The sequence below is a fragment of the Melitaea cinxia genome, chromosome 21 (assembly GCF_905220565.1).
Source record: "Melitaea cinxia chromosome 21, ilMelCinx1.1, whole genome shotgun sequence".
Classification (NCBI taxonomy): Eukaryota; Metazoa; Arthropoda; class Insecta; order Lepidoptera; family Nymphalidae; genus Melitaea; species Melitaea cinxia.
In genome coordinates this window covers 1,440,298-1,464,731 of record NC_059414.1, presented here as the reverse complement: position 1 = coordinate 1,464,731, position 24,434 = coordinate 1,440,298, and the positions used below count along the sequence as shown (strand labels likewise).

Here is a 24,434-nt window from a genome sequence, read left to right as displayed (position 1 = left end):
AGATCTAACAACTACTTTTCGAGCTATATCTAATAATGCGTTTTTACTTGACGCTTTTTTCGTCGACCTACGTTGTATTATACCGCATAACTTTCTACTGGATAAACCGATTTTGATAACTCTTTTTTTGTTGGAAAGAAGATATCCCTAGTTTGGTATCGTGATAAGGAAACCAGGATCTGATGATGGGATCCCAGAGAAGTTGATGGAAATTCTTGAAAATCCGCAATAACATTTTACTGGGTGTACCGATTATGATAATTCTTTTTTTTGTTGGAAAGAAGATATTCCTAGTTTAGTACCATGATAAGGAAACCAGGATCTAATGATGGGGTCATAGAGAAATCGAGGGAAACTCTTGAAAAACCGCAATAACTTTTTACTGCGTGTACCGATTTTAATAATTTTTTATTTAATCGGAAGCTGATGTTTGTCATGTGGTCACATATAAATTTTATTGAGATCTGATAACTACTTTTTGAGTAATCTTTGATAACGCGTAGTTACTTGACTATTTTTTCGTCGATCCACGTTGTATTACTCGTCGATGTAATTGAAGTCGGTTTTTTTTCGTTTGCGAGCAAACAATTATTTTTAAATTTGTTTTTAATTACGCGGTTGTATTAATATATAAAGCAAAATGTTTAAAGGCCACAATAAGTGAAAATGAAAAGATTTTATTATTTTTTTAATTTTATTTATTTATTTTGCATAAGAATCACCTTACAACAGCCTCACTAAAATTCATATCTACGCTATCTTCGATATTAGCGCAGTGGGCCTTTAAGTCGCTTTGAGCCCACGCGTGGGAAGGCTTGCTCTTCGCCGGCTGGGCAGGTTTGGGGGGAGGGATGGCGGGTTTGAACGCCATTTGCGAGGAGTCGTATTGCTCCAGTATTTGTGTTGGAGTCCTGCAATTGTAATCAAGTTACAAGCTTAAAAATAATTGTAATGAAGTTTTTTTATATGACTAGGGTACAACTCGCATCATGTAAAAAGAAGGCTGAAAGAAACTGGACGGGGTGCGTTTGCGCATGGGTATAATCGCGCACGAAAGTACTACTTTTTAGTTTTTTAATTAGGCTTTCACTCGCGACTTCGTATAATGGTTATTGGTAGGTACATTAAAAAATACTACAAATACCTCGGACCTAAATTAGTATAATAATAATCGCTTTACAAAATTACAATTTTTTTTTCAACAACGGTAATAACAAATTTTTTAGTTATTGAAATGTCATATTCAAAAATATTAATTATCTGTACTCTCGATATTCGTATTTTAATAGTTTTTATGTGTTTAAAATGATAAATTGATATTTGTTTTTTAGTGAAATAAATAGTAAATGGAGTTTTACAAATATCCGTAAGCTAACGTGTTGTGAAAGTGAGTGATAAATGCGGAAAAAAACGTGAATTACTATTGACAGGGGTTTACCAAATAAGACTGTCCAAAAAAAATTGACAGCAGGGTAAAGTTTTTTCAAGAGTTTTCAACACTGTAAATCGTCTTGGCACATTTTGAAAGTCTGCGTTCTTTTTACATGACGCGAATTATACGTTATAAATATTTTTATTCACTTCTCTATGTAAAACTATTTCGTAATTTAAAACTTTTGTGCGCGATAGTATTTTGAGTCGTACTGTCTAACCAATAGCACACCGGCAAGCATGCGGCGCGTGATACACACACCCCGCCCCCTACCTCATACCACCAAATAGACTACGCTATAAATCCCTTTGCGCAGCTTTTAGGCCAGCGTTCTTTTTACATGACGCGAACTATACCAACCACTCGCAAAACCAGAAGCTTTGTAAGCAAGTTGCTGCTGACTCTATCCCCTATTCTCTCCTGGACCTCTGGTCATCTTACTCAAAGGCCACACTATACAGACTATACTACATGAGAGCAATATTATTTGGCAGTGATCTTCTGTAAGGTTGAGGTTCTTCCCCAGTTTGTTGGACTTATAAATTATCAATATTATCATTAATTTCAAACATTTACACTATTTTCACAAATTTACGTGAAATTTATTAAAATTATTATTCTATATATTACAATAATAAAAGTACAGATGTCCAGATATCCAGATGAAAATGTCCAGAATGTTCAGTAGTTTTCGAGTTTTGGTTGGATAGGTTCGGTAATGGTCCAGGCAACGCTGGTGTTGCAGGCGTACGTAGTTTGCGGCACGCGCTTACCATCAGACGTTTGCTGGTTTGATAATTGCATATGAACAAAAAAAAAAAAATGTAATAGGAAGGTACTCGACAACCGCTCTAGTGTAGTTGTGTGAGTAGTCGCCTAAAACATCGACGGCTTGCGGATTCGATTGCCGCTCGATATGGATATTTGTATTTAGAAATACTCCTTTCCGGTTTGGATGACTGTGCCTTGAAGAACACGTTAAGCCGTCAGTCCCAGTTGTTGCCATAAATACCTGATAGCGATCGTTACTCATAGTAGAGAATACGTCCGCCAACCCGCTGTGGAGCAGAGTGGTGGAGTCCGATCCTTCTCCTAGGTGGAGAAAGGCCTATGCCCAGCTGTGGGATGTTACAAGACTGAATGGGAAGGCACTCACAAGTTGCCCAAGTCGTGCGGCTTGTCCGTCAACAAGGCCACTGCGACGGACCGCACGGTAGGGTGGAAGTGTTTCCTCAGCGCGCAAGTCTCGAAGGCGATGGCCGCGTTGGCCCCACAGTGTTCTGGCGACGGTAGCAGGGGGTCATACCTCCCAGATCCCACCGTCTCTTCCGTTTCGAATAAAGACGCCAGGGTTTTGTTTTGCTGGGGAAAACCATTTTCCATGTATTTTTTTGTGCATGTGAAAATAACAAATAAATAAACGCTTCACACTTAACGGGCCTATAGTAGAAGTTAGACCTGTATTGGGGGAAACACGCAGTACACAAGCACATACGCTCAGATCGCGGCATCATCTGTACGGCCAATACGAATGTTTGCCACGTGTGGGAATCGAACCCGCAACCGCCAGTCCAACAGCGACAAGCTGGCTGACAGCTGTGGTGCTGTGACCATAGCGTCGCCATTGTCGCAAGTATACGCGGCCGCGCCCAGCCGCTCGGCGAAGGCGCGCAGCACGGCCGCAGGTGTGGCCACAGACCCGCCAGCGCCCCGCCCCCACGAGTGCGTACCTGCGCGAGGCGCTGCAGCAGCGCCAGCGCCGCCAGCGCCGCGGCGGGCGGCAGCGAGCCCGCGGCCGCGCCCAGCCGCTCGGCGAAGGCGCGCAGCACGGCCGCAGGTGTGGCCACAGACCCGCCAGCGCCCCGCCCCCACGAGTGCGTACCTGCGCGAGGCGCTGCAGCAGCGCCAGCGCCGCCAGCGCCGCGGCGGGCGGCAGCGAGCCCGCGGCCGCGCCCAGCCGCTTGGCGAAGGCGCGCAGCACGCCCGCGGGTATTCGCCGCGCACGCGCACACAGCTCCGCCAGCGCCTCTATCACCACGGGCGCGCAGTCCGACGTGCCGCCTGGAACACGAGCGAACACCGATGATTGTACTGATACTAGCGGCAGATATCGGCCTGCTCGGCGGCTGCTGACACACCGACAGCGCCACCTAGCGGATCTAACTGTGTTTTCAAACCATTCCATTTCATTGCACACACGAAAGTTCAACCAAATCAGTCCAGCAGTCGAGGAGAATTCAGGTGACAAACACACGTTCAGAAGAATTATATATATTAAGTTAAATAAAAAAACAAAATTTACTGTCGGACCAAGTTCAACCAAGTCCTAATCATCATCAATCCTTAATAGCCACGTAGATCAGCTAACAAGAGTCAATGTGGTACTTTATTATTAACATTACTCAAATATTTGGAAGGATAAACACTCTAATGGTGCACTACATCCGCACAAAGACCAATACCAAAGTCCCCACTTTGTATCCTCCCTTTGTAGATAAAGAACTGCTGACCATTAAGTCCATCACAAAAATATTTAGGAGGTTAAACAACCTAGTAAAAAAATTAAAAAATAACATCTACACCTCGTCTTATCTCAAAGTGAATTTTTCCCATCTCAGATCTCATCATTCTGTTTAAAGGTGCCTGATAACCCAAGTTAGAACAAGCTGAGATACAATAAAATAGCATTCGTTTATTTATACGTAGACATTTAGTAGGTGCCGATTAGCAAACAGAACTAAGCAAAACAGGATAATCCAGTACACCATTAATTAGTTTATGCAGAAACAGGTTGTCAAGCAAGCATCTTCGACTTTCGACAGTGTTCATATTAAAGTGACTGAATCTGTCGCGATAATGGGGTATTTTATTACCTAAGCCAAATTTTAAAGTAAGGTGCCACATAAAACGTTTCTGAATGCGTTCCCATCTAGAAATATAAGTATTGTAAAAAGGATTCCAAACAACGCTCCAGTATTCGAGACCACTGCGAACGAATGCGTTATATAAAGCTATAGTAGTTTGGGGGTTGGTAAACTCGCTACTATTCCACAGTATAAATACCAGATTCTTGAAACCCTTACTACATATTCCTTCAATATGATTATTAAATCGTAATGCACTATCTAGCGTTAAACCCAAGTCGCGAATAGTATGTACCGTTTTCAAAGTGCACTGATTCAAACTGTATTCCCTTTGACTCACTAATTTATGTTTGGTAAAGAACATGACATGACACTTTTTATGGTTCAGACCATTAAAATCACACCAATCCATGAGGCGATTCAAATCACTTTAAAGTAAAACAGTATCTTCGGGAGAAGAAATAATGAGAAAGAACTTAAGATCATCAGCATACAAGAATATTTTTGAGTATAAAAAGCGTTCATTTATATCGTTTATAATTATGTTAAACAAAATCGGTCCTAGGTGAGAACCTTGAGGAACTTCTGATGACACATTGTATGCGTTAGATAAATAAGCCAGTTACGACAACAATCGACTATCTTTTGTGAAGGTAAGATTCAAACCAATTTAGCAAAATACCCGTTATACCGTATTATATACCCGGGGGGGGGCGGTTTAAAAAGTTGCTAACACGCACAAAGTGCGTTTCCCTCCTCCCCTTGTCAGCAAGTAAGACTTAGTAACGGTAACGAAGGTTACACGTACCCGTGTGTACAGCCAGCATGTGGTGATACAAATGCTGGTGGAAGATGGCGGGGTCCACGTTTAGAGCATCTCCCGCCCCCGCCAGGATGGCCAGCACTGCGCGCACCACTTGTAACTTCTCTCTCTCTCCCAGCTGATCGTCTCGCAGTAAGCGGGCTAGTAGAGCGACCAGGTCCGAGTAGTACTCCAGGTTGATCACGTGCGTAAACCTGGAAAGGATTTTGTGAAGGTTCTGGAGAATAGAATAGATGTGGTTTTGGTAAGTCAAATACTTTTAATTTAATAGAGCTGTATACAGCTTGCTGGTTGGATATATATAAATAAATAAATAAATATCTTTTAACATTAACACAGGGTCATCTGCTCCTAAGGTAAAGTAACTTAATGCTTGTGTTATAGGTAACAGCCGACTGACATAGGTATTTTTTTTTTGATAAATATACTTAAAAATACTACATACATAAATATATAAAGACACATACACTCGGACTTAGGCGGGAATCGAACCCGCGTCCCGTGGAGCAGAAAGCAGGGCCACTACAAACTACGCCAACTGGCTATTCAAATGGACAAGGTAATCCTATGATTTTACAGAAAACCATTGTATAGCAAGTAAGCCAAAAGGAACACTTTTTCCTATGTGTAGAGTTATCTTTGTTATGTTTGTGGGCAACCTGATCACTTAAAAACTGGACCTGTCTACCAGTTTCATTGAAAAATAAATCCTTATCCACTAAAAACAAGATAAACTTTAAAAACAAATGAAACACTAAAGAACTTAATTAACTTGTTCTATACACTGGGAGGTCCGGCCCTTCAAGGTCAAATTAAGACCTAGAAAACTTAATTTGATTATTCCTTGCAAACTTATGAAGGTTTATGTCCAGCAGGGGACTGCAATAGGCTGAAGTGATGATGTGATTGCATAGGACAAAAAGATATCAATTATGTAAGCCTTACTTGGCTAGCCCAGTGAGGACTGCGGACAGCAGGCCTCCTCTCGGGGCAGTTTTCAACAGTCTAAAGTAAATGTGGAACACGGTCTTGGTAACTTCTGTGAGTAGTTTCTTCCGAGCTGCCTCGCTTTCTGCTGCTTTAGTTTCCAGCAGTTCGCGTTCTACTTCTTTCAGCTTCTTTGCTCTCTGTAATGTGGATTTTTGTCACAGTTCAAATACTATTTGGGTATACTAGATGATACAAAACATAAAATAAAGTAACATAAATATAGAAATTCTTTTTTTTATAGCTCGATTTTAATATGTAAATATAGTTATTTAATATAAATTTCTATTCATTCTATCTCAATTAGAAACTACAACTGATAAACAGATAATACAATGGAAAAAGAAAAATGCCATCGTAATCTGTGCAAATAAACATTGGAATTAATTGTATTACTTTAACACTTTTGAGAATAATCCTTATACTGTCTGTTAGTTACTGGTTTAAAATAAAATTTCTATAGACAGAAATTTTTTCCCGATGTACAATAAAATGACCAACTCAACTCTAAAGAAACACATAATCATGTACCTTTTTCTCTTTCTTAGATAAGTTAACAATTCTCTTCTTATGCTTTTCTTCTTGCCGTTTCTTGTGCTGTAGGTCAACTTCTTTGTCCAGGTCTACGTCTCTGATTTTTAACGAGAGGAGGCAGTCGAGCGCTGAAGGATGCAGGCGGTCTCCCCGACGTTTTACTAGCTGATTGATGAGACGGACTATCTGTGGGGGTACGATGAAGTATTCATATTAAAATCATCTTTCATCATTTCATTCATCTTTGTTATGACTCCTATTATGTAATTTTATTGAGTAAAGGCAGACCAGAATTAATCTTGTTTAAAATTTGAAGCATCCTCAGGGGGCTATCAATAAATTAAGTCACACATATTTCACGTTTTTTTGCCCCCTTCCCGTCCTTGTCACAGCTGGTCACATTTATGAGACCCTTTATCTAGTATTTCGTCATATATTTTGCAATTTTACACCTGTTCAATATTATTTTTATTTCAATTTAAATAAATTTTTGTGGCGACATCTATTACGCGAAAAATACGAACGACTACAAACTACGTAATTAGAGAAAACTGACGTATGCTACATCGCGCTATCAGAGTTTTCAAAGTGATTAAGTATATATACAAGATCCCGACAATAACCGTCGGGGCGTTAGCCCGCCAGACACAACACCCGTCTGGTCGGAGGATCCTCCCTTTTCATTGGTTGATGAGGAATTCAATCACCATGTTCCTCACACTACCTAAAACTGGTGACCCCGACGTGATTCTTCATACACCTCTGCCAAATTTTCAATAAAATGATGATTTTATCAATCAAACACAGGTATGAAAAATAAAATTATTTTAATACTAACAATTATATACAAATAGTTCGAAAGCTTAGACCCCTTGTCACTGTGGAGATACCCGTACCTTACAAATGGTTACAGCTGAACATGAGTCGTGTTCTTGTAGTGAGGAAGGAATTCTTCGGGAGAATCAGGAAATGGGTTGGCAACATGTTGGCTTGGTATTGAAAGCGTCCTAAGCCTATGGTAACTGCTTACTATCAGCTGCATCGGACATTTGTTTGCCACCTTTCGTAGTAAATAAAAAAAAACGAGTGTGCTCTAGACCACACGACTAAAGTAAAACTTACGAAACGTAACTCTCTCTCTTTTAACTTCACTAACTTATATTTCCCTCTCAACTTCCGTTCGGCTCGCCCGATCACACTTTTCGTAACGTTCTCGTCACGCATTCACCAGCTTACATCCCAAGACAAGCGTGCGTAAAAAAGTTTTAGTTCTAAAACCAATTAACTTACCACAATTATTCAAAAGATTATTAACTCTATGCTATCAACTTACCACAAGTGTGATCTCCCCCTTATTGTCCTCCCTGAAGACGGAGACACAGCAGTCAGTAACAAGGCTTCTAACTCGAGGTTCCCTGGCAGCCAGCAGCGGTATCAAGCTCTGAGCGATGTTGCTACCATAGTTGAAGTTGGGCCGAGCCACTAGTACATCACACATGCACCGGACCGACACTAGGGCTAGGTTAACGGCTGTCTCATCTGCTTTCCTGGAAAACAATATTGTTTTATTTTATGTGGATCAAAAAAGAAACAAAAAATCGAAAATTATTTTAGTGGGCTTCAAAAGTACTTTAGAATTATTATTTTACAAATTAAAATGATATTTGTTTTTAATAAATTAATAATAGTAAATAATAACTTGGTATGCCTAAAAATGGATTATAATTAATTTTTATTTATGATAAAGACAAGATGATTTTATATTCTGTCCCTTTTAATGTAAAAAAAATTTTAGTCTCAGGAATATTAAAAAACTAGCCGACCCGTATCCACTTTGTAGGGCGTGAATTATGTAAATATATAATGGTGCAAATATATAGTAAAGTTTTCATCTCGCTTGCATTTCTCCGACTTGATTTACATATACTGTTATTTTTTAATTTTTGTTCCATAACAATCAAATATAGCCTATATCACTCCTATATAGTGTAGCTTTCTGTTAGTAAAAGAATTTTCATGATCAGATCAATATTTGCAAAAATTACCCCCTACAAACAAACAAAGTTAGAAACTTAACCTCTTTATAATATTAGTATGTATGTAATTTTTATTATGCAAGTATAATATAGATAAATCATTTTAATATCATACCGGTTATCGCCCTTCTTGGATCTAAAAATGTTGGCAGCTTTCTCTAATCTCTGCAAATATCTTTTGTAAAATTCCAAAAGTTCTTTTTCATATTTGTACAAGGCGAGCGTGTCCTTTTTTACTGTAACAATTATAGTGACAATTGTAATAAAAATGGATGTTTTGAAGTTGCATTTTAACAATTTTATATTAAAAATATTCGTGTAATTTCCAATCCCGTGAGAATGTCGCGTTAAAAAGTAGCCTATGCGTTATTCTAGATCTTCAGCTAACTATGTATCAAGTTTCATTAAAATCAGTCTGTTAGTTTTTGTGTAAAAGAATAACAAACATACATACATTCATCCTCACAAACTTTCGCATTTATAATGTTAGTGAGACTAAGAGAATACTTCATAAATATTTATAGTTCTGTAAGACCAGAAATTCAAGACACGAAATTTATAACATTACCTAGAGTCCAAAACAAGCAGAAATGGATTCAATTTAAATTTTGACATGGCAACATTAAAACAATATTACAGAGGTCATTGAACAGATTGATATTTCTGTACGAAATTTTTAATTTCTTACACTCATTCTTTACCCTTCTGACTCTCTTCAGGTTAGTCTTTCCAATTTTTAAATAACATAGAAATCTCAGGAATATTTGACATAAAACTGGCATGACGATTTTTTTTAAATGTTTCTTCAAGCATTAGAATAGAATAGCACTTACATTTAACATCAGAATAGTCCTGATGACGTATTTTATAGTCCGGTAAGATGTCGCGAAACACCTCTGCTGCAGATATCGTAGCCAATTTACGAACTGAGATTAAGTTTGGTGTGCCGTCTTTCAGTTTCTCTTCCATTAGATACAGGATTGGGAATAAGTTTTTGATCTGGAAATAATTAATATTAGAATTTTAATAGTTATAAGTAATAATATCATAGCAGAACGGAGAAGAAATGGTGCTATGAAGGTAAGGAAACTTTTAATTGGTCATAGAGTAGGACCTCCAAGTCAAAAGTCCTCCAAGTCATATCATAAAATATAGTGTGTGTAATCATCCATTAATCAGTATAATTATCTTTGTATTTCTTCTAAACGGATAAAGAGACCTATGCTTAGCAGTGGATCGTTACAAGCTAAATCAAGAAATATTTCAATCAACACTAAACCTTCTTCTCCGGATTCTCCAACAGAGAAGAACAAAGAGCTCCAATCCTTAATTTCTCATGGTTCAGCCGATCCCGTCTCTCGGCCATCAGTTCCACAGTCGTCACAACCTTTGCCTCTGGTTGTTCTTCTGCAGATGCTTCCATGCCAGAATCCGTTTCAGAATCTGATTCAGCTTTATCAGATTCTTGCTCACTTTGTTGTTCATTGTCTTGTTCTGTTTCAGATTCTAGAATTAAAATTATAAATACATATAAATTTTAGGTTGTGTTGTAAATTCTAATTTCATTACATTTGGGTTGAAGTGTAAATATTTGTCATTAGCAGTCATTGCAGTATATAGTGAAAAAATAGCTATACAAGAGATTGACAAAATGCTAGTCTTAGAAATAGGGATCCTTACAATAAAATTTTACTTAAGAAAATTGATCTATCCATCTTTTATTTAGATTTTATAATTTGTATTTGAATTTTTCAGTCACAACAAGATTATAGACAAGAAATAATACAACAGAAATACAACAGAATCGAAGTCTAATTATACCTTCACACTCTTCTGTTCTCTCCTCAATTCCGTCCTTAGTCTTTATAGGCAATAGAGTTCTCATTTTCTTCTTAGGTCTTTCAGAGAGCTCCTTCTCATATTTTTCTTCGACATCGCTGTTGTCTGTGTCACTCTCTGCACCACTATCACTATAAGTGTCTATTTGTTTGACAGGTTTTGGCATTTTTTCTTTGTTTCTTTTACGTTTTGATCCATGTCTGAAGTTATTAAAATATTTTCAGAATTAATGTTAAAGGGAGTTTTATGCATTACTCTGTAAATATTTAAGACTGAGTTAAAAAACTTATATTGAAATTAAGATTGAATTATATCTAAAATATTAATTATTTAGAATCAATATAATTTGACTATATTGTTAAGTTTATTTCAATATTGATTTCATTTATTTATTGATTTGGTTATAGATGACTAAATTTCTAACTAATCTATAGATGAAAAGTAATAAAACAGTTGAAATTTTAAATACAAAACATAAGTTTCTTCATATAACAATCTAGAGTTAGTGAACTTTAACTATTTTATTATATATTTCTCTTACTATGTATAATGAAATCATTTTTATTACTTAAAAGTGAGGTTATACTTGTTTACATTAATAAAACTTATAATATCACTATTTCCACATACTTATTATCCGGTTCCTTCTCAGGTATATTAGACAGAAGTTGAGGCTGCTTCGCCAGTCTACTCGTAATGTACTTCTGTTCCTCTTCATCCAACATATCAGCCCACTCGTTGCTTGACGATTCACTCTCACTGCTGTATTCGGGCTGCGCCTGCGTTTGAGGCTTCTGTTTCTGTAATTTAGTCCGGTGTCTCTGCAGCTTCAGTTTACCCTGCTTCTTCATTTTATTCGTTGTTTGATTGTTTCTTTTTATTTTACTAATCTTTGGTTTGCCTTTTTTCTGAAATATTTTTTTTGTTTGTATAAGTATGTGTAATTCAAAATAATAGTAGCAATAAATAAACATATTGAGTAGAAACTTACCGCCATTTTTATAGATTTGTTTTTATTAACTTCTAGTGAAATAAATTGATTTGTTTTTAAAAATTTCAACGTGACTTCAATTGACACAGCTATAACCACTTTTTGACAAGAAAGCTAGCATGCGTATTTGACAACTAATAATTTAACGTTCCCTTTCTACCATAACCTGTTGCATAGATTTTTCACGATACTTATTTTTTTTGATAGTTTTTTTACTTAACTAGTATATTTCCTGTATTAAATATGTGTTTTACTTTACTTGTAATTAATTAGAGCAAAATAGCAGAATATTATTACTTATAATATCAGACTCTCGAAAAATATTGCGTGAAATGTAAAAAACAAGTTTAGTTGTGAATAAATGCCGTTTTTGAACGTACTCAAACTTTCTAAATGTCAATTCAGTTATAAAGACCTCGAAACTTTCTTGTAACTTTAAAATTCTTGTTTTTCTAGTTTACTTCACTTTGAATAATTGTTTGGCATGCCTATCTCAATATTTTAGCTGTACCTTAATTAAAGAAATGCTCAAATACTAGCTTTTTGTTTTATAAAACACAGTGTAAATCTGTGAAAAGTTTACGTGATGGTGCCGCAACAGCAAAGACGGAGACGACGAAGAGCAGCCTTATCACGGACTGCTGAGCGACGGGTAGTGGTTGTGAGGGGTCCTGGTGGCTTTGGGTTTACCATAGCGGGGCAGAGACCCTGCGTTGTGTCGGCTGTGGCATCGGGAGGACCAGCGGAAAGAGCTGGCTTACGAGCTGGTGACGCCTTACTTGCAGTTGACGGAGCGAGTGTAGCCAGGGCTCCACATGCCTCTGTGGCCCGGTTAGTCGCAGCCGCTCCAGGGCCGATAGCACTGAGTGTGGCGCCGAGAGAGTCACCGCCCACGGACACAGAAGACACTGAACCTGAGGAGCGAGCCAGGACACGACGGAGGTACCCTCCTCCCAGACGGAGGCCACAACCAGCGATGATGCATCATCCAGGTAAGAAAATTTAATTTTTATATGACGACATCCTTAATAGTATAATAATAAAATAAACAAAAAATTTAAAAATAAAAAATATTTCTTATTAATAATCATATATATTAATAGGTTAGGATGTTTGCCTCCCTTTTTAGAAAAAAAACCTCACAATTACTCTACAAAAATTATATATCATATTATAGATGATTGCTTGCTCTAGCAGCATATAAAACTAAAAAATTCATTATTGTTTTTTATTTTGTAATTTAATTAATCATTAAAATTATAAATAGTCTTTCATTTTGAAACAACGTCAATATGATTGATGGTTGGAATTGTTTTTACTTATTTAGTGTGAATTATTTGCATGAGTATTGCTAAGGAAGCTAGTAATTAATAAAATAAATGGTACAGTGCTTAAAAAAGAAAAATTATTCATAACATAAAAATAACCAGTTAACCGGTTACCATTAGGTGGACCGTACGCTTGTTTGTCAACCTAGTAATATATTTATATGATATTTTTTTAATAATGAAACAACTTTTTCGGATTTTATCGCAGCTTATTAAGTTAGATGCCTGACGTTTCGGATACTTTACAGCAACCATGGTAACGAGAGGACTGTTCATTATAATGAGTGAAATTCACGTAAACATTAGAAACAATATTTAACATTTCTCTACTGTATTATTGATATACTAAAATATTTAATGTATTTGATTGACTAATAATAGTTTTTTTTAAACGGTATCATAATTAAATATTGTTAAATACATAAAGAAATATTTGAGATTTTTTTGGGTTCTCATGTTAGAAAAAATAATTTTAATTTGATGCGATTTCCTGCATCCATCTTTCCATATTAGTTATTATATTGTCTCATGTTATGATGTTCTGCTATGTAAATACATAGCCTAGCTAAAGAAATGTGCTATGCAAAACTTTTTATTTAATGAAATATTATACATATGTACATTTCACAACTTAAGAACTAAATATTTACAAATAGTTAAGGTACAAGTCATGTCCGTGTAGAATGATGCCAAGAATGCCGACAGGATTTCCCTGTTAAACAGCTGTACCGATTCTCTGGGCAAAAGTAAAAGAAAAATGATTCAATTTGAACCAGTTGTTTGTGCAATTAGCATATTTACCCAAACCAACTCTGCAGCTTTACATGATTTATTAGATACTGTGGTTTACATATATTTACCATTATTTAATAAAGTCTAATCTTTTCAGGCTTAACATTAATAGCTGTGTCTGTAAGTTTTATATATTGTATATCATTTCATCCACACATGCACAATTTATTAGAAATATTTTGAAACACTGTAAATAATAATTTTGCACTATGATTATAAATTCTTTATAAATCACACTAAAACTGTATGCATCTTTAGTTTTTTATCATACTTAAAAGGGGGTATCCAACAATATGTAGAAAAATGTACTAATTTTAATTTACTTTATTTATTGTAGTCCATATTATGCCTATTTATTTAAATTCTTATTCTAGGTGTATTAAAATTTAGTTTACTTTTATTACCATATCGTAAAAACAATAATAAAACAATTTCAGTCAGTCAGTCAGCTCAGCCTGTTGCAGTCCACTGCTGGACATAGGTCTCCCCAAGTTCGAACTTGGGAGGCCTAATAAAACAATTTACTTGTTGTCAATTTTTGAATGCCTTGACTTCAGTGTTAATTTTGGGGTGCCTTCAAAACTTTATTTTCAATATACAAAATTAGACCTGTCATTATTTTTTTTGTAAGTATAGACATTAGTGCAGCCAATAACTTCTCATGGGATGTGGGCAATAGATAACAAATATTGTACACGCTGCAAATATGTTCATTCATCATTCATCATCATCATTGGCCTTAGTCCGTCTATTGCAGACGATGTAGACAGTGTCAGACAGACATTGTGTCGCCTAGGACACTCTTCAGGAAAACGCAGAGTTGCCACAACACAATCTCGACCTTACTGGCTTGGCCCACAGGAACGACGAACGACGATACGTGTGGATCCAGTTTGGCTGCTGGAGTCTTTCGCATTTTGAGCTATGCCACGAATGCTTGACAGAGACCCCATTCCGGGTTTTAAATTAAGTTTTCCTTCTCCAGGACCCTGATGATTTTGAGCCAGGTTTATCCCTCGGTCGCCTTTTACGACGCCCACGGGAAGAAAGGGGGTGGTGCTATTCTACTCGGCCGACACCACACGACATGGAAATATGTTCATTCATAAAGAAATATCGTAGACAAATCTAAATTCTGTAAATGTATCAATATCTATATGCAAGTTAGATGCACTACAACATGACTTTACTTATTTTTAATTACTTTACTTGTTGTTTTTTACATCCTGCTTTTCAATTTCGAAAGCTTTTTGTACTCACTCTACAATATATCACTTTTTTCATTTTCAGCGTGTCATGCAGCTCCAAACACATCAGGTGTGAACGAAATCTTGCAGAATCTGAGTCGAGCACAACTCACGCCCAGCCACCTAGCAAGGCTTGAGTGTCGCGCTGTTGTTGGTTACTTAGGAACTATAGAAACGCCCCAAGCTGCACCCAGCGCCGCACCAGGTAATGTTCGCAATGCTGTAAGGAAGCTAAGACAAGAAAGACGTACAGCAGCTCCTGTCTTATTATCCGTTCTTCCAAATTCCCTGCTTCTTCGTCGACCGAATGGCCAAGTTCTTGCTCAGTACCAAAGAGAGAGAATCGTTTACGCTGGGTGCGGCTCTGATGCCGATCGAAGGTTCTTCGGACTGGTCACCGCAGCTGAGAATACCGATTTAGAAGCGGAAGCATCACACAGTTGCCACGTGTTCGCAGTCGACCCTCGGATGGCGGAACACGAGGCTCATCACGCGAGGGCAAGGGAATTTCAAGTGGCTTGCACTAGAGACCCTGTTGCAGAACGATGCTTAGAGTTTCCTCCATCCGCGGAGTATGTAGTCGGCGTCATACGAGGCATGTACTCGCTTCCACCGGACGATTGCGCCAGTCCTACTATTCAACAGATATCGAAATTAGCGGTGAAAGGAGACAGTCCGGCGTTGGGAAACTTCTCGAGGTGTAATCGACCAGTTATCAGAGGGCCTCGAGAGCGTAGGCCGTGTAGACACGAGGAAGTAAGGGCGGAACCGCAGGAGTTTGTTGCCAACTCTCCGCAGCCGAGCAACCACAGTGAGGTGACTACGACGTCGAGTAACAGCGACTCTGGAATTGGATTCCACAATAATTGCCGTAATATAGCGGATAGGATATTGGTAGTCGAATTCGCTGGCCAGCAACCAGCACCGAATCGATTTCGTCAAGAAATGCCACGAAGACCTCTAGGCTTAGTCGGCTGTAGCAGCTTCGATGCGGACGGATCGTTTCTCTCGAACACCACACCAGTCGTTGACGGATTTGGCGGACAAGGTCGGCCTCTGAACTTGGACGATGTTATTCTAAATGCAAATGATTTACCGCCCCGTCAAGTCAATCACAGAAACGATGAAGATACATATAACTATAATAACAATGTGTACGGCAATGTTCCGTCGAGTTCGAGAAGTTTTAACGGGGCAGTTTATGATCAAGTCTACACTGAGAATGAGGGTCATTACGAGTTCATACCGTCTCAATTAGAAATGGATGAGATTGACCGGGTAGCGGAGACTTTTAACTCCGTAGAGATATACGAGGAGAGACAGCGCCGAGTGGATTACCAGTCCAACGAATCTGTGGAGAATGTTACGGTGATCTCTGGGACTAGTAAGGCGAGTGTGGATTCTGTGTCCATTTACTCTTCTAGAAGTCACGAAGAAGCGAGGCCGACTCGCAAGAAACATTTGCAAGCATCACTGGATGATATGCTCGTGTGCGGTCTCCGGGATCCTCCTCCGCCTGAAGATAAGGATGATGACAAATTCGTTCATCCCGCGACTGTTAAGTGCAAGGTTAGTTTAAATTGTGACAGTATCGCTATATACCAGTTTCAAAGTTTTTTATGATTTTCTTGCACATTTATAGTCATCTTGTTCGTTTGCTATGTTTTGTCTGTTTTTCGTTGACTTGTGTTATAAAGATTCACTTAAAATTTGATTATATTTTAATGAATTATAGTTCAAGCTATATTCTTGGGGCCTGGAACAGAAAGGACATAAAAACTTTTTAATAAAAAATTAAACCTCTAATTACTACATGCCTAATTTTTGATTACTTTTAAAATATCTACCTACCTTAGTTAAGCTATTAACTTTCATATAATACTTCTTTAACCATTATTTGTTGTATAATATAGATACCCCTAGTAGTAGTACCTCCTAGTAGGCCTACAATAATAATTTTTATTTTCAAATTTATATGAGACCAACTTCGGGGTATACTCTTTCCAATAAAAAAGCAGTTATCAAAATCGGACTACTCTGTAAAAAGTTATGAGTGGTCACACAAAAAAATATACGCTTCGACTTGAGAACCTCCTTCGTTTTTTCGTCGGTTAAAAAATTGCTCTTTAAACCTATAATATAATTTTAATTTTCCAGATACGAAAGTCCAAACCCCTCAACATCCTGGCCAAGACCAAGCACATCTTGACGGGCAAGACGGAGAGGGACCGCGAGAGGAAAGCATTGAGCGCTAGTGCGGGAGACGTGTCGGGGGGCGCCGGGGGTGGAGGGCCTGAGGAGGGCCTGCCCGCCGCCGCCAGCGAGCCTGACCTGCGAGACACTCAGGTTAGTGGGTAGCTAGAGGCCATGTGTGCTGGTTCTCGTGACTATTACGAATGGGTGGTTCTGAGTGTGTCTATGTTGACAAGGGCCTGCCCGCCGCCGCCAGCGAGCCCGACCTGCGAGACACTCAGGTTAGTGGGTAGCTAGAGGCCATGTGTGCTGGTTCTCGTGACTATTACGAATGGGTGGTTCTGAGTGTGTCTGTGTTGACAAGGGCCTGCCCGCCGCCGCCAGCGAGCCCGACCTGCGAGACACTCAGGTTAGTGGGTAGCTAGAGGCCATGTGTGCTGGTTCTCGTGACTATTACGAATGGGTGGTTCTGAGTGTGTCTGTGTTGACAAGGGCCTGCCCGCCGCCGCCAGCGAGCCTGACCTGCGAGACACTCAGGTTAGTGGGTAGCTAGAGGCCATGTGTGCTGGTTCTCGTGACTATTACGAATGGGTGGTTCTGAGTGTGTCTATGTTGACAAGGGCCTGCCCGCCGCCGCCAGCGAGCCCGACCTGCGAGACACTCAGGTTAGTGGGTAGCTAGAGGCCATGTGTGCTGGTTCTCGTGACTATTACGAATGGGTGGTTCTGAGTGTGTCTGTGTTGACAAGGGCCTGCCCGCCGCCGCCAGCGAGCCCGACCTGCGAGACACTCAGGTTAGTGGGTAGCTAGAGGCCATGTGTGCTGGTTCTCGTGACTATTACGAATGGGTGGTTCTGAGTGTGTCTGTGTTGACAAGGGCCTGCCCGCCGCCGCCAGCGAGCCCGACCTGCGAGACACTCAGGTTAGTGGGTAGCTAGAGGCCATGTGTGCTGGTTCTCGTGACTATTACGAATGGGTGGTTCTGAGTGTGTCTATGTTGACAAGGGCCTGCCCGCCGCCGCCAGCGAGCCCGACCTGCGAGACACTCAGGTTAGTGGGTAGCTAGAGGCCATGTGTGCTGGTTCTCGTGACTATTACGAATGGGTGGTTCTGAGTGTGTCTATGTTGACAAGGGCCTGCCCGCCGCCGCCAGCGAGCCCGACCTGCGAGACACTCAGGTTAGTGGGTAGCTAGAGGCCATGTGTGCTGGTTCTCGTGATTATTACGAATGGGTGGTTCTGAGTGTGTCTGTGTTGACAAGGGCCTGCCCGCTACCGCCAGCTAGCCCGAAATTGAATAATATGAATGTAATGATTACCCATTCATAATCTTTAGTATCCGAGAACATTCATTAAAGCGGAAATGAGATACACTTTGTAATGTTTTATTAGTATAAATGAATATTAGTGAAATTACTTTTATATACTTTGTAATCAGCATTAGAAAGCTTGTTGTCTCCAAGGTATACGCCGTAAAACATTACGTTATGTTTTTTAAGGAAACATTAAATAGTATAATTAATGTAGTTATTTATTATTAAGAAACGGTATGCGAACTCATATACCATTAAATTCAATATTTCACCAAAAAAAAAAAAATCGAAGACAATCAACTTTTCAGAATACGATTGGCATCTTTGTATGTATTTACACGAAACTCAAATAAATAACTATTTGTTACAATATATCCTAGCGGTCGCCCAGTGGTCGAAATTCGACCATAATTAATTTAAATTATAAGTTTGAACATTATTAAGGTTCTGTTGTCGAAGGTTATACTTGTATAATAATAAACAAAAGAGTATTTATATATGTGTGTGTCAAATACATAGTGTGTGTAATGTTTTTTTATGCATAATTTTTAAAAAATATTAGAATTCTGCACTCCTTCTCTATACATATAAACTATAAGTGTACGAAATGTCATACTCCTCCGTCCGCGCAATTTTCGTAAAAAAGGTAAAAAGTTTTTCCTTCACGTATTAATATATAGATAAGATTAAAGTACTTTTTCAGGTTTTGATTGTATATTTTCTACTGCGCTCTACCTCAATACAGCCTGACCTTAACCGAGAAGCACATTCTGCATCTCTTCTCTGTTCCTTTGTTCATCTTATCGGAGCTTACGTAAGAGCTTGATGACGTAAACGCAAAAATTTATGATGTTTAATCTATATGTTGTGTGCTATCAGATCTGATTACGAACGTGTCATGGGGTAAATGATCACCGTCTTTGATGTGTGTTCAATATACATAGCGTTTTTGTTTTTTTTTTGTGAGTATGTTGTCAGTTTTTTTTACGTCACAGATAATGTGTGTTGTATAGATAAATAATATTTATGAATTTGGAAAACGATTAAAAATGTAATATCTTTAGTAGGTGTAGGCTTGTTGACTTGGTTGTGCAAATTTGGCCTAAATAATTTTTGTTTAAAATAATTGTGTTTGCAAGCAAACGAAAAAAAAAACTGACTTCAATTATATCGACAAGTAACAACGTAGGTAGACAAAAAAATAGTCAAGTAAATGCGCATTATCAAAGATTACTCCAAAAGTTAATTAGATCTCGATGAAATTTAAATGTGACCACATGATAAACATCGGCTTTCGATTAAATTAAAAATCATTAGAATCGGTACACCCAGTAAAAAGCTATACGGATTTTTGAGAGTTTCCTTCGATTTTTCTGGGATCCCATCATCAGATCCTGGTTTCCTTATCATGGTACCAAACTAGGGATATCTCCTTTCCAACAAAAAAAGAATTATCAAAATCGGTTCATAAACGACGGAGTTATCCCCGAACATACATAATATATATATATATATATATATATATATATATATATATATATATATAGGGTCGAATTGAGTAACCTCCTCCTTTTTTTGAAGTCGGTTAATATGAAATAACCAAAGAATTATTACATGTACGTCAAAAAAATTACTTTCGAAAAATTTCATAATAGGAGCGGCAGAAATTGGATACATATATATAATGATCGTATGCTAATTTTTTGACGGGGCGACGGACGAATTGACAACATATAATAAAGGATATCGGTTAGTCGTACATTTTTTTTGAGAAATAATCTATAATATAAAAATGAGTCACTGAATGTGTTGCTAAGCGCAAAACTCGAGAACGGTTGGACCGATTTCGCTAATTCTTTTTTTAAAATAATTCTTGAAGTACGAGGATGGTTCTTACGGAGAGAAAAATTCAAAAAAAAAAAAATTTAAATTTCCTGAAAAAGTCTAAACACAACACTTTTCTATACTCCCATACAAAAGATTTGTGATAATACTTAAAAGTCAATTTGAACTTTAATACCATAGGATAAAGTTTGTGTTAGGCGATACGAAGTTCGCCGGGTCAGCTAGTGTCTAATAAAATTTATAATTCCTTAGTCGAATATTTATGATGTTTTTTATTTTCTTATTCAAAGACATTTTAAAGTTTTAATAAAGTATTTATAATATTAGTTAGGATTCACATTTACATACGTATGTCTGAAATTTAACAATTACAAAGCAAATTGTTTTTTGAACATAGAAACGATACTTTTATTATCTGTACAGTTTGGAAAAAGTCGCGCAATAAGTTAAAAAAATTAAAACCTGTAATTTAAAAATGGAATAAAATTTTAAAAGCGGTCAATTTCACCGCTATGCTAGGAATAATGTTAGAATAGCGTACTACTGGAATCATCAACCGAGCTCTCATTAGGCACTTGCCTCTAACGAATCTCAATTGACTCTGAATTAGATATTAGATTGGATGGCGCTGACACAGCGCCCAGTACCCATCTATCTCTATATATATACATATATAATAATTGTGTTTGCTTACAAACGGAAAAAAAACTGACTTCAATTACTTTGACAAGTAATATCTACGACGTATGGAAGTCGGTAAAACGATCAATTAAATAAGCTCTATTAAGGATAACGCAAATAATTGTGTTTGCTCGCAAACGAAAAAATCGACTTCTATTATATCGACAGGTAATACAACGTAGATCGACGAAAAAATAGTCAAATAAATACGCATTATTAAAGATTACTTCAAAAGTTGTAATCAGATCTCGATGAAATTTAAATGTGACGACATGATAAACATCGGCTTTCGATTAAATTAAAAATCATCAAAATCGGTACGCCCAGTAAAAAGCTATACGGATTTTCGAAATCGGTCCATAAACGACGAAGTTATCCCCGAATATACATTAAAAAAAATATATACACACACAAACACACACACACACACATATATATATATATATATATATATATATATATATATATATATATATATATCGAATATCGGTCGAATTGTGTAACCTCCTCCTTTTTTTGAAGTCGGTTAAAAATAACAGATGATAAATATAAATATATTCTATATATAAAAAGGGTTATATATAGTTTAAAAAAAAAAAACATCGAAAAGAATAAATAATACCGCCACGTGCCGCGATAGTTACTGTTCTCCTGTTATCAGAATGTTATCAAGACGTACTGGCCGGTCGAGGGCCTCTAAAAATAGCTTGTTGTTAATCATGTTTATTACTAATATCTTTTTATAAAAAATTACGTAAATAGCACCTTTTTATTGCACATATATAAATAGCAGCATTATCTGTAAACATTTTTTTCAATTTCTTCCAATTTTTAACAGATTTTCAAAAAAGGTTCCAGGTTCTGAATTCAATTGTATTTTTTTAATGTATGTTACCTCAGAACTTTTGACTGGATGGACCGATTTCAATGATTTTTGTTTTAATCTAAAGGTGGTGCGTGTCATGTGGTCGCATTTAAATTTGATCGGGATCTAATGACTACTTTTTGAATAATCTTCGATAACGCGGATTTACTTGACTATTTTGCGTCTACTTACGTTGTATTACATGTCGATCTAATCGAAGTCGGTTTTTTTTTCGTTTGCGAGCAATCATTTTCCCACCTCTCTAGCATTACTGTGCCCCGCGGTTATATCATTTCTTACCACCATTAGTTGACTGGAAGAGATCTCTTTTAGAGATTAGTTCGCCCTTGTCGGCCTTATTTTGTGAATAATTGAAAAATGTTTTAAGCGAAATAAAAAACACATAACTTACCAATGCACTTACATTAAAAAAAAATCTTTATTCAAGTCGACTTCTGACTTATAAACATCATTTGACAGAGTATAAGTATATTGTTTTATAGAAAACTAGCTGTACCCTGCGCGCGTTGCTACGCTTTTTCTATTTTATTGTTTGGTCGTACCAACTCAGAAACCTTTATGGGCTCATGCACAACATTTTGCTGAAGAACATGACATGATCAAAAGCATCGTTTACGATTCTATAAAGGACATACAGACAAACATACATTTTTATATGTATAGATGCAAGCTGTCATTGCTTATAAAATATAAAAGGAAAGTACTGTAAGCGAGGATATCATCTGTTAACGATTCGTATAATTCTGCCTTATGTTTCACCCTGATTAACCTAAATCTTAAGCTACCACCCTGATTTAACTAGAATTTTGCTAGGGAAATAATTACTTTGAGTTATTGAGAAGTTTGAATTATGAAATGTTTGTATTGTAGGAGACGACCGTGTGTTATATTTTCAGCACACATTTGTAATACTCGACTTATTGTTAGTATAACAGTGTGGTCACGATTTACATTCAAAAGGTACTCGTGACTGCCGCTGTTCAAATACCTGTGTACGCACATCTAATACAAATAAAATTCGAGCACTGAAATGAAAAATCATTTGAAAACTGCTTGATTGATTTTGGTTATATTTTTTGTGTAAACAATAAAAAAATACTAAAATCTTGCTTATAAATTCACTTTTTTTTTTATAATGTTATGCGGTATTTAGACTACGCAATGAAAAAGCAATTGCATAGTTACATTAATATTATGTGAACGATTTGATATTTTGTTTGTTTTAATGGATAAACTCAAAGATTACAGAATCAATTGAAAAAAAATTGTGTAAATATAAAGCTACGTTATCACTGAGTGACAGGCTATATTCTAATGGCAAAACGAAAGAAAATCTTGTAGCGCAACGCGGTTGAACACGCAGGCGCAAAAGCTAATATACAATTAAATAAGTTATTATTTCTGGACGCGATGGACGGCAGCAAGCTTATAAAAATATAAGTAAATAAAATAATTTAAAAACGCTTTTTAAAAACTTACTATTTACATTTAACGTCATTACATTTACACGATAAAAAAGCTTGTCGTGAGATTCATTTACTTGTATTAACTTACTGTGAAAATTATAAAAATTTAAATGCATTAGATCAAATAGTTAAAATTTGTTTATTAACATTGGTAAATTTCGCGACAAGTCATTATATCATATACCTACCTACATTGTTATATTTTGATAGGAAAAATTTCTTTTTTCTTTTTAGCGCATTTAAAATAAGTTTGTTTTCTTTATATATATATATATATTTAGTTCTCGCTGGACTGGTTTCTCAGTAGTCTAGTATTCTCAAATAGTTTCATTTGCTACCTATAATGAATGAAAATATAAAAACCCCGTCTGCTATTTTTAGAAGTTTGCCATATTGGATATAGAGTGTCGTCACTTCAGGTTTCGAGCTGTTCTCAGCGAGCATTTTCATTTGATACCCATATTGTAGGAGTGCATTAAAAATAACTACTCCGCCATCTTGGGTGTGGACGCCATGTTAGATTTAGAATGACGTCGTATAGCTAAATATGCATTGTCATCCAAATTAAACGTGTATAAAAAATTCAGCTCAATTGCTTCAAAATTGAGTCGCAAGATTCCACCCTAACAAACGTAAAACATACTTACGAACAGTTAAAGTTAAAGAAAGCTTGTAATATTTCTATCTTAGTACACACTATAAACTTTTGGTTTCTTGTACTGAATTATATTATTATATTTATTGTGAATTTTATTGATAATAAATTTTATATGTATCCAGTTTATATAATAGATTTGGATGTGACAGGTACCACTAGAAATAGAATAGAAATGATATATTTATGATTCATAACGTAAAAACTGCTATTGATAAGGTCATTTTAGGACAATCAAATCAGGCGCTACTGACGCGCGCCCGTGCGTCAGGGGAAATTTGTTATTTGATAAATACATCAGATTAAAATCAAATGCATGATAAAATTGGCATCTATTGTTTGATAGACCACAGATCCTGATATATAAGACTATAGAAATGTTACTAAATTTATTACTATGTTATATTTTATATTCGTACGTGACGCTGTTACTATGACTGATAATGGCTTTATAGTCATAAAATTGATATGTTTAGCCGACTTATGTTTGTCTGTCCTAAGGTACGTAACTAAATACAAGTGGC

General features: G+C 36.9%; 2 protein-coding genes across 2 annotated transcripts; one reads left to right on the top strand and one right to left on the bottom strand.

The window, feature by feature from the left end:
• Positions 1-682: 682 nt before the first annotated feature.
• On the bottom strand, positions 683-11,639 carry LOC123663904 (nucleolar complex protein 3 homolog). Its single transcript, XM_045598548.1, has 13 exons — positions 11,507-11,639; positions 11,146-11,423; positions 10,498-10,715; positions 9,956-10,182; positions 9,510-9,675; positions 8,792-8,912; positions 7,974-8,187; positions 6,638-6,826; positions 6,065-6,246; positions 5,105-5,313; positions 3,315-3,493; positions 2,589-2,794; positions 683-911 (listed from the first exon to the last, which is right to left on the bottom strand). Exons 1-13 carry the CDS (start codon positions 11,510-11,512, stop codon positions 719-721), a joined length of 2,388 nt encoding a protein of 795 aa, XP_045454504.1. The 5' UTR covers positions 11,513-11,639; the 3' UTR covers positions 683-718.
• A 453-nt stretch (positions 11,640-12,092) lies between these two features.
• On the top strand, positions 12,093-23,786 carry LOC123664198. Its single transcript, XM_045598795.1, has 12 exons — positions 12,093-12,498; positions 14,917-16,442; positions 17,031-17,219; positions 17,303-17,347; positions 17,431-17,475; positions 17,559-17,603; positions 17,687-17,731; positions 17,815-17,859; positions 17,943-17,987; positions 18,071-18,115; positions 18,199-18,243; positions 23,724-23,786. The coding sequence occupies exons 1-12, from the start codon at positions 12,093-12,095 to the stop codon at positions 23,784-23,786; spliced, it is 2,544 nt and encodes an 847-aa protein (XP_045454751.1).
• Positions 23,787-24,434: the final 648 nt, after the last annotated feature.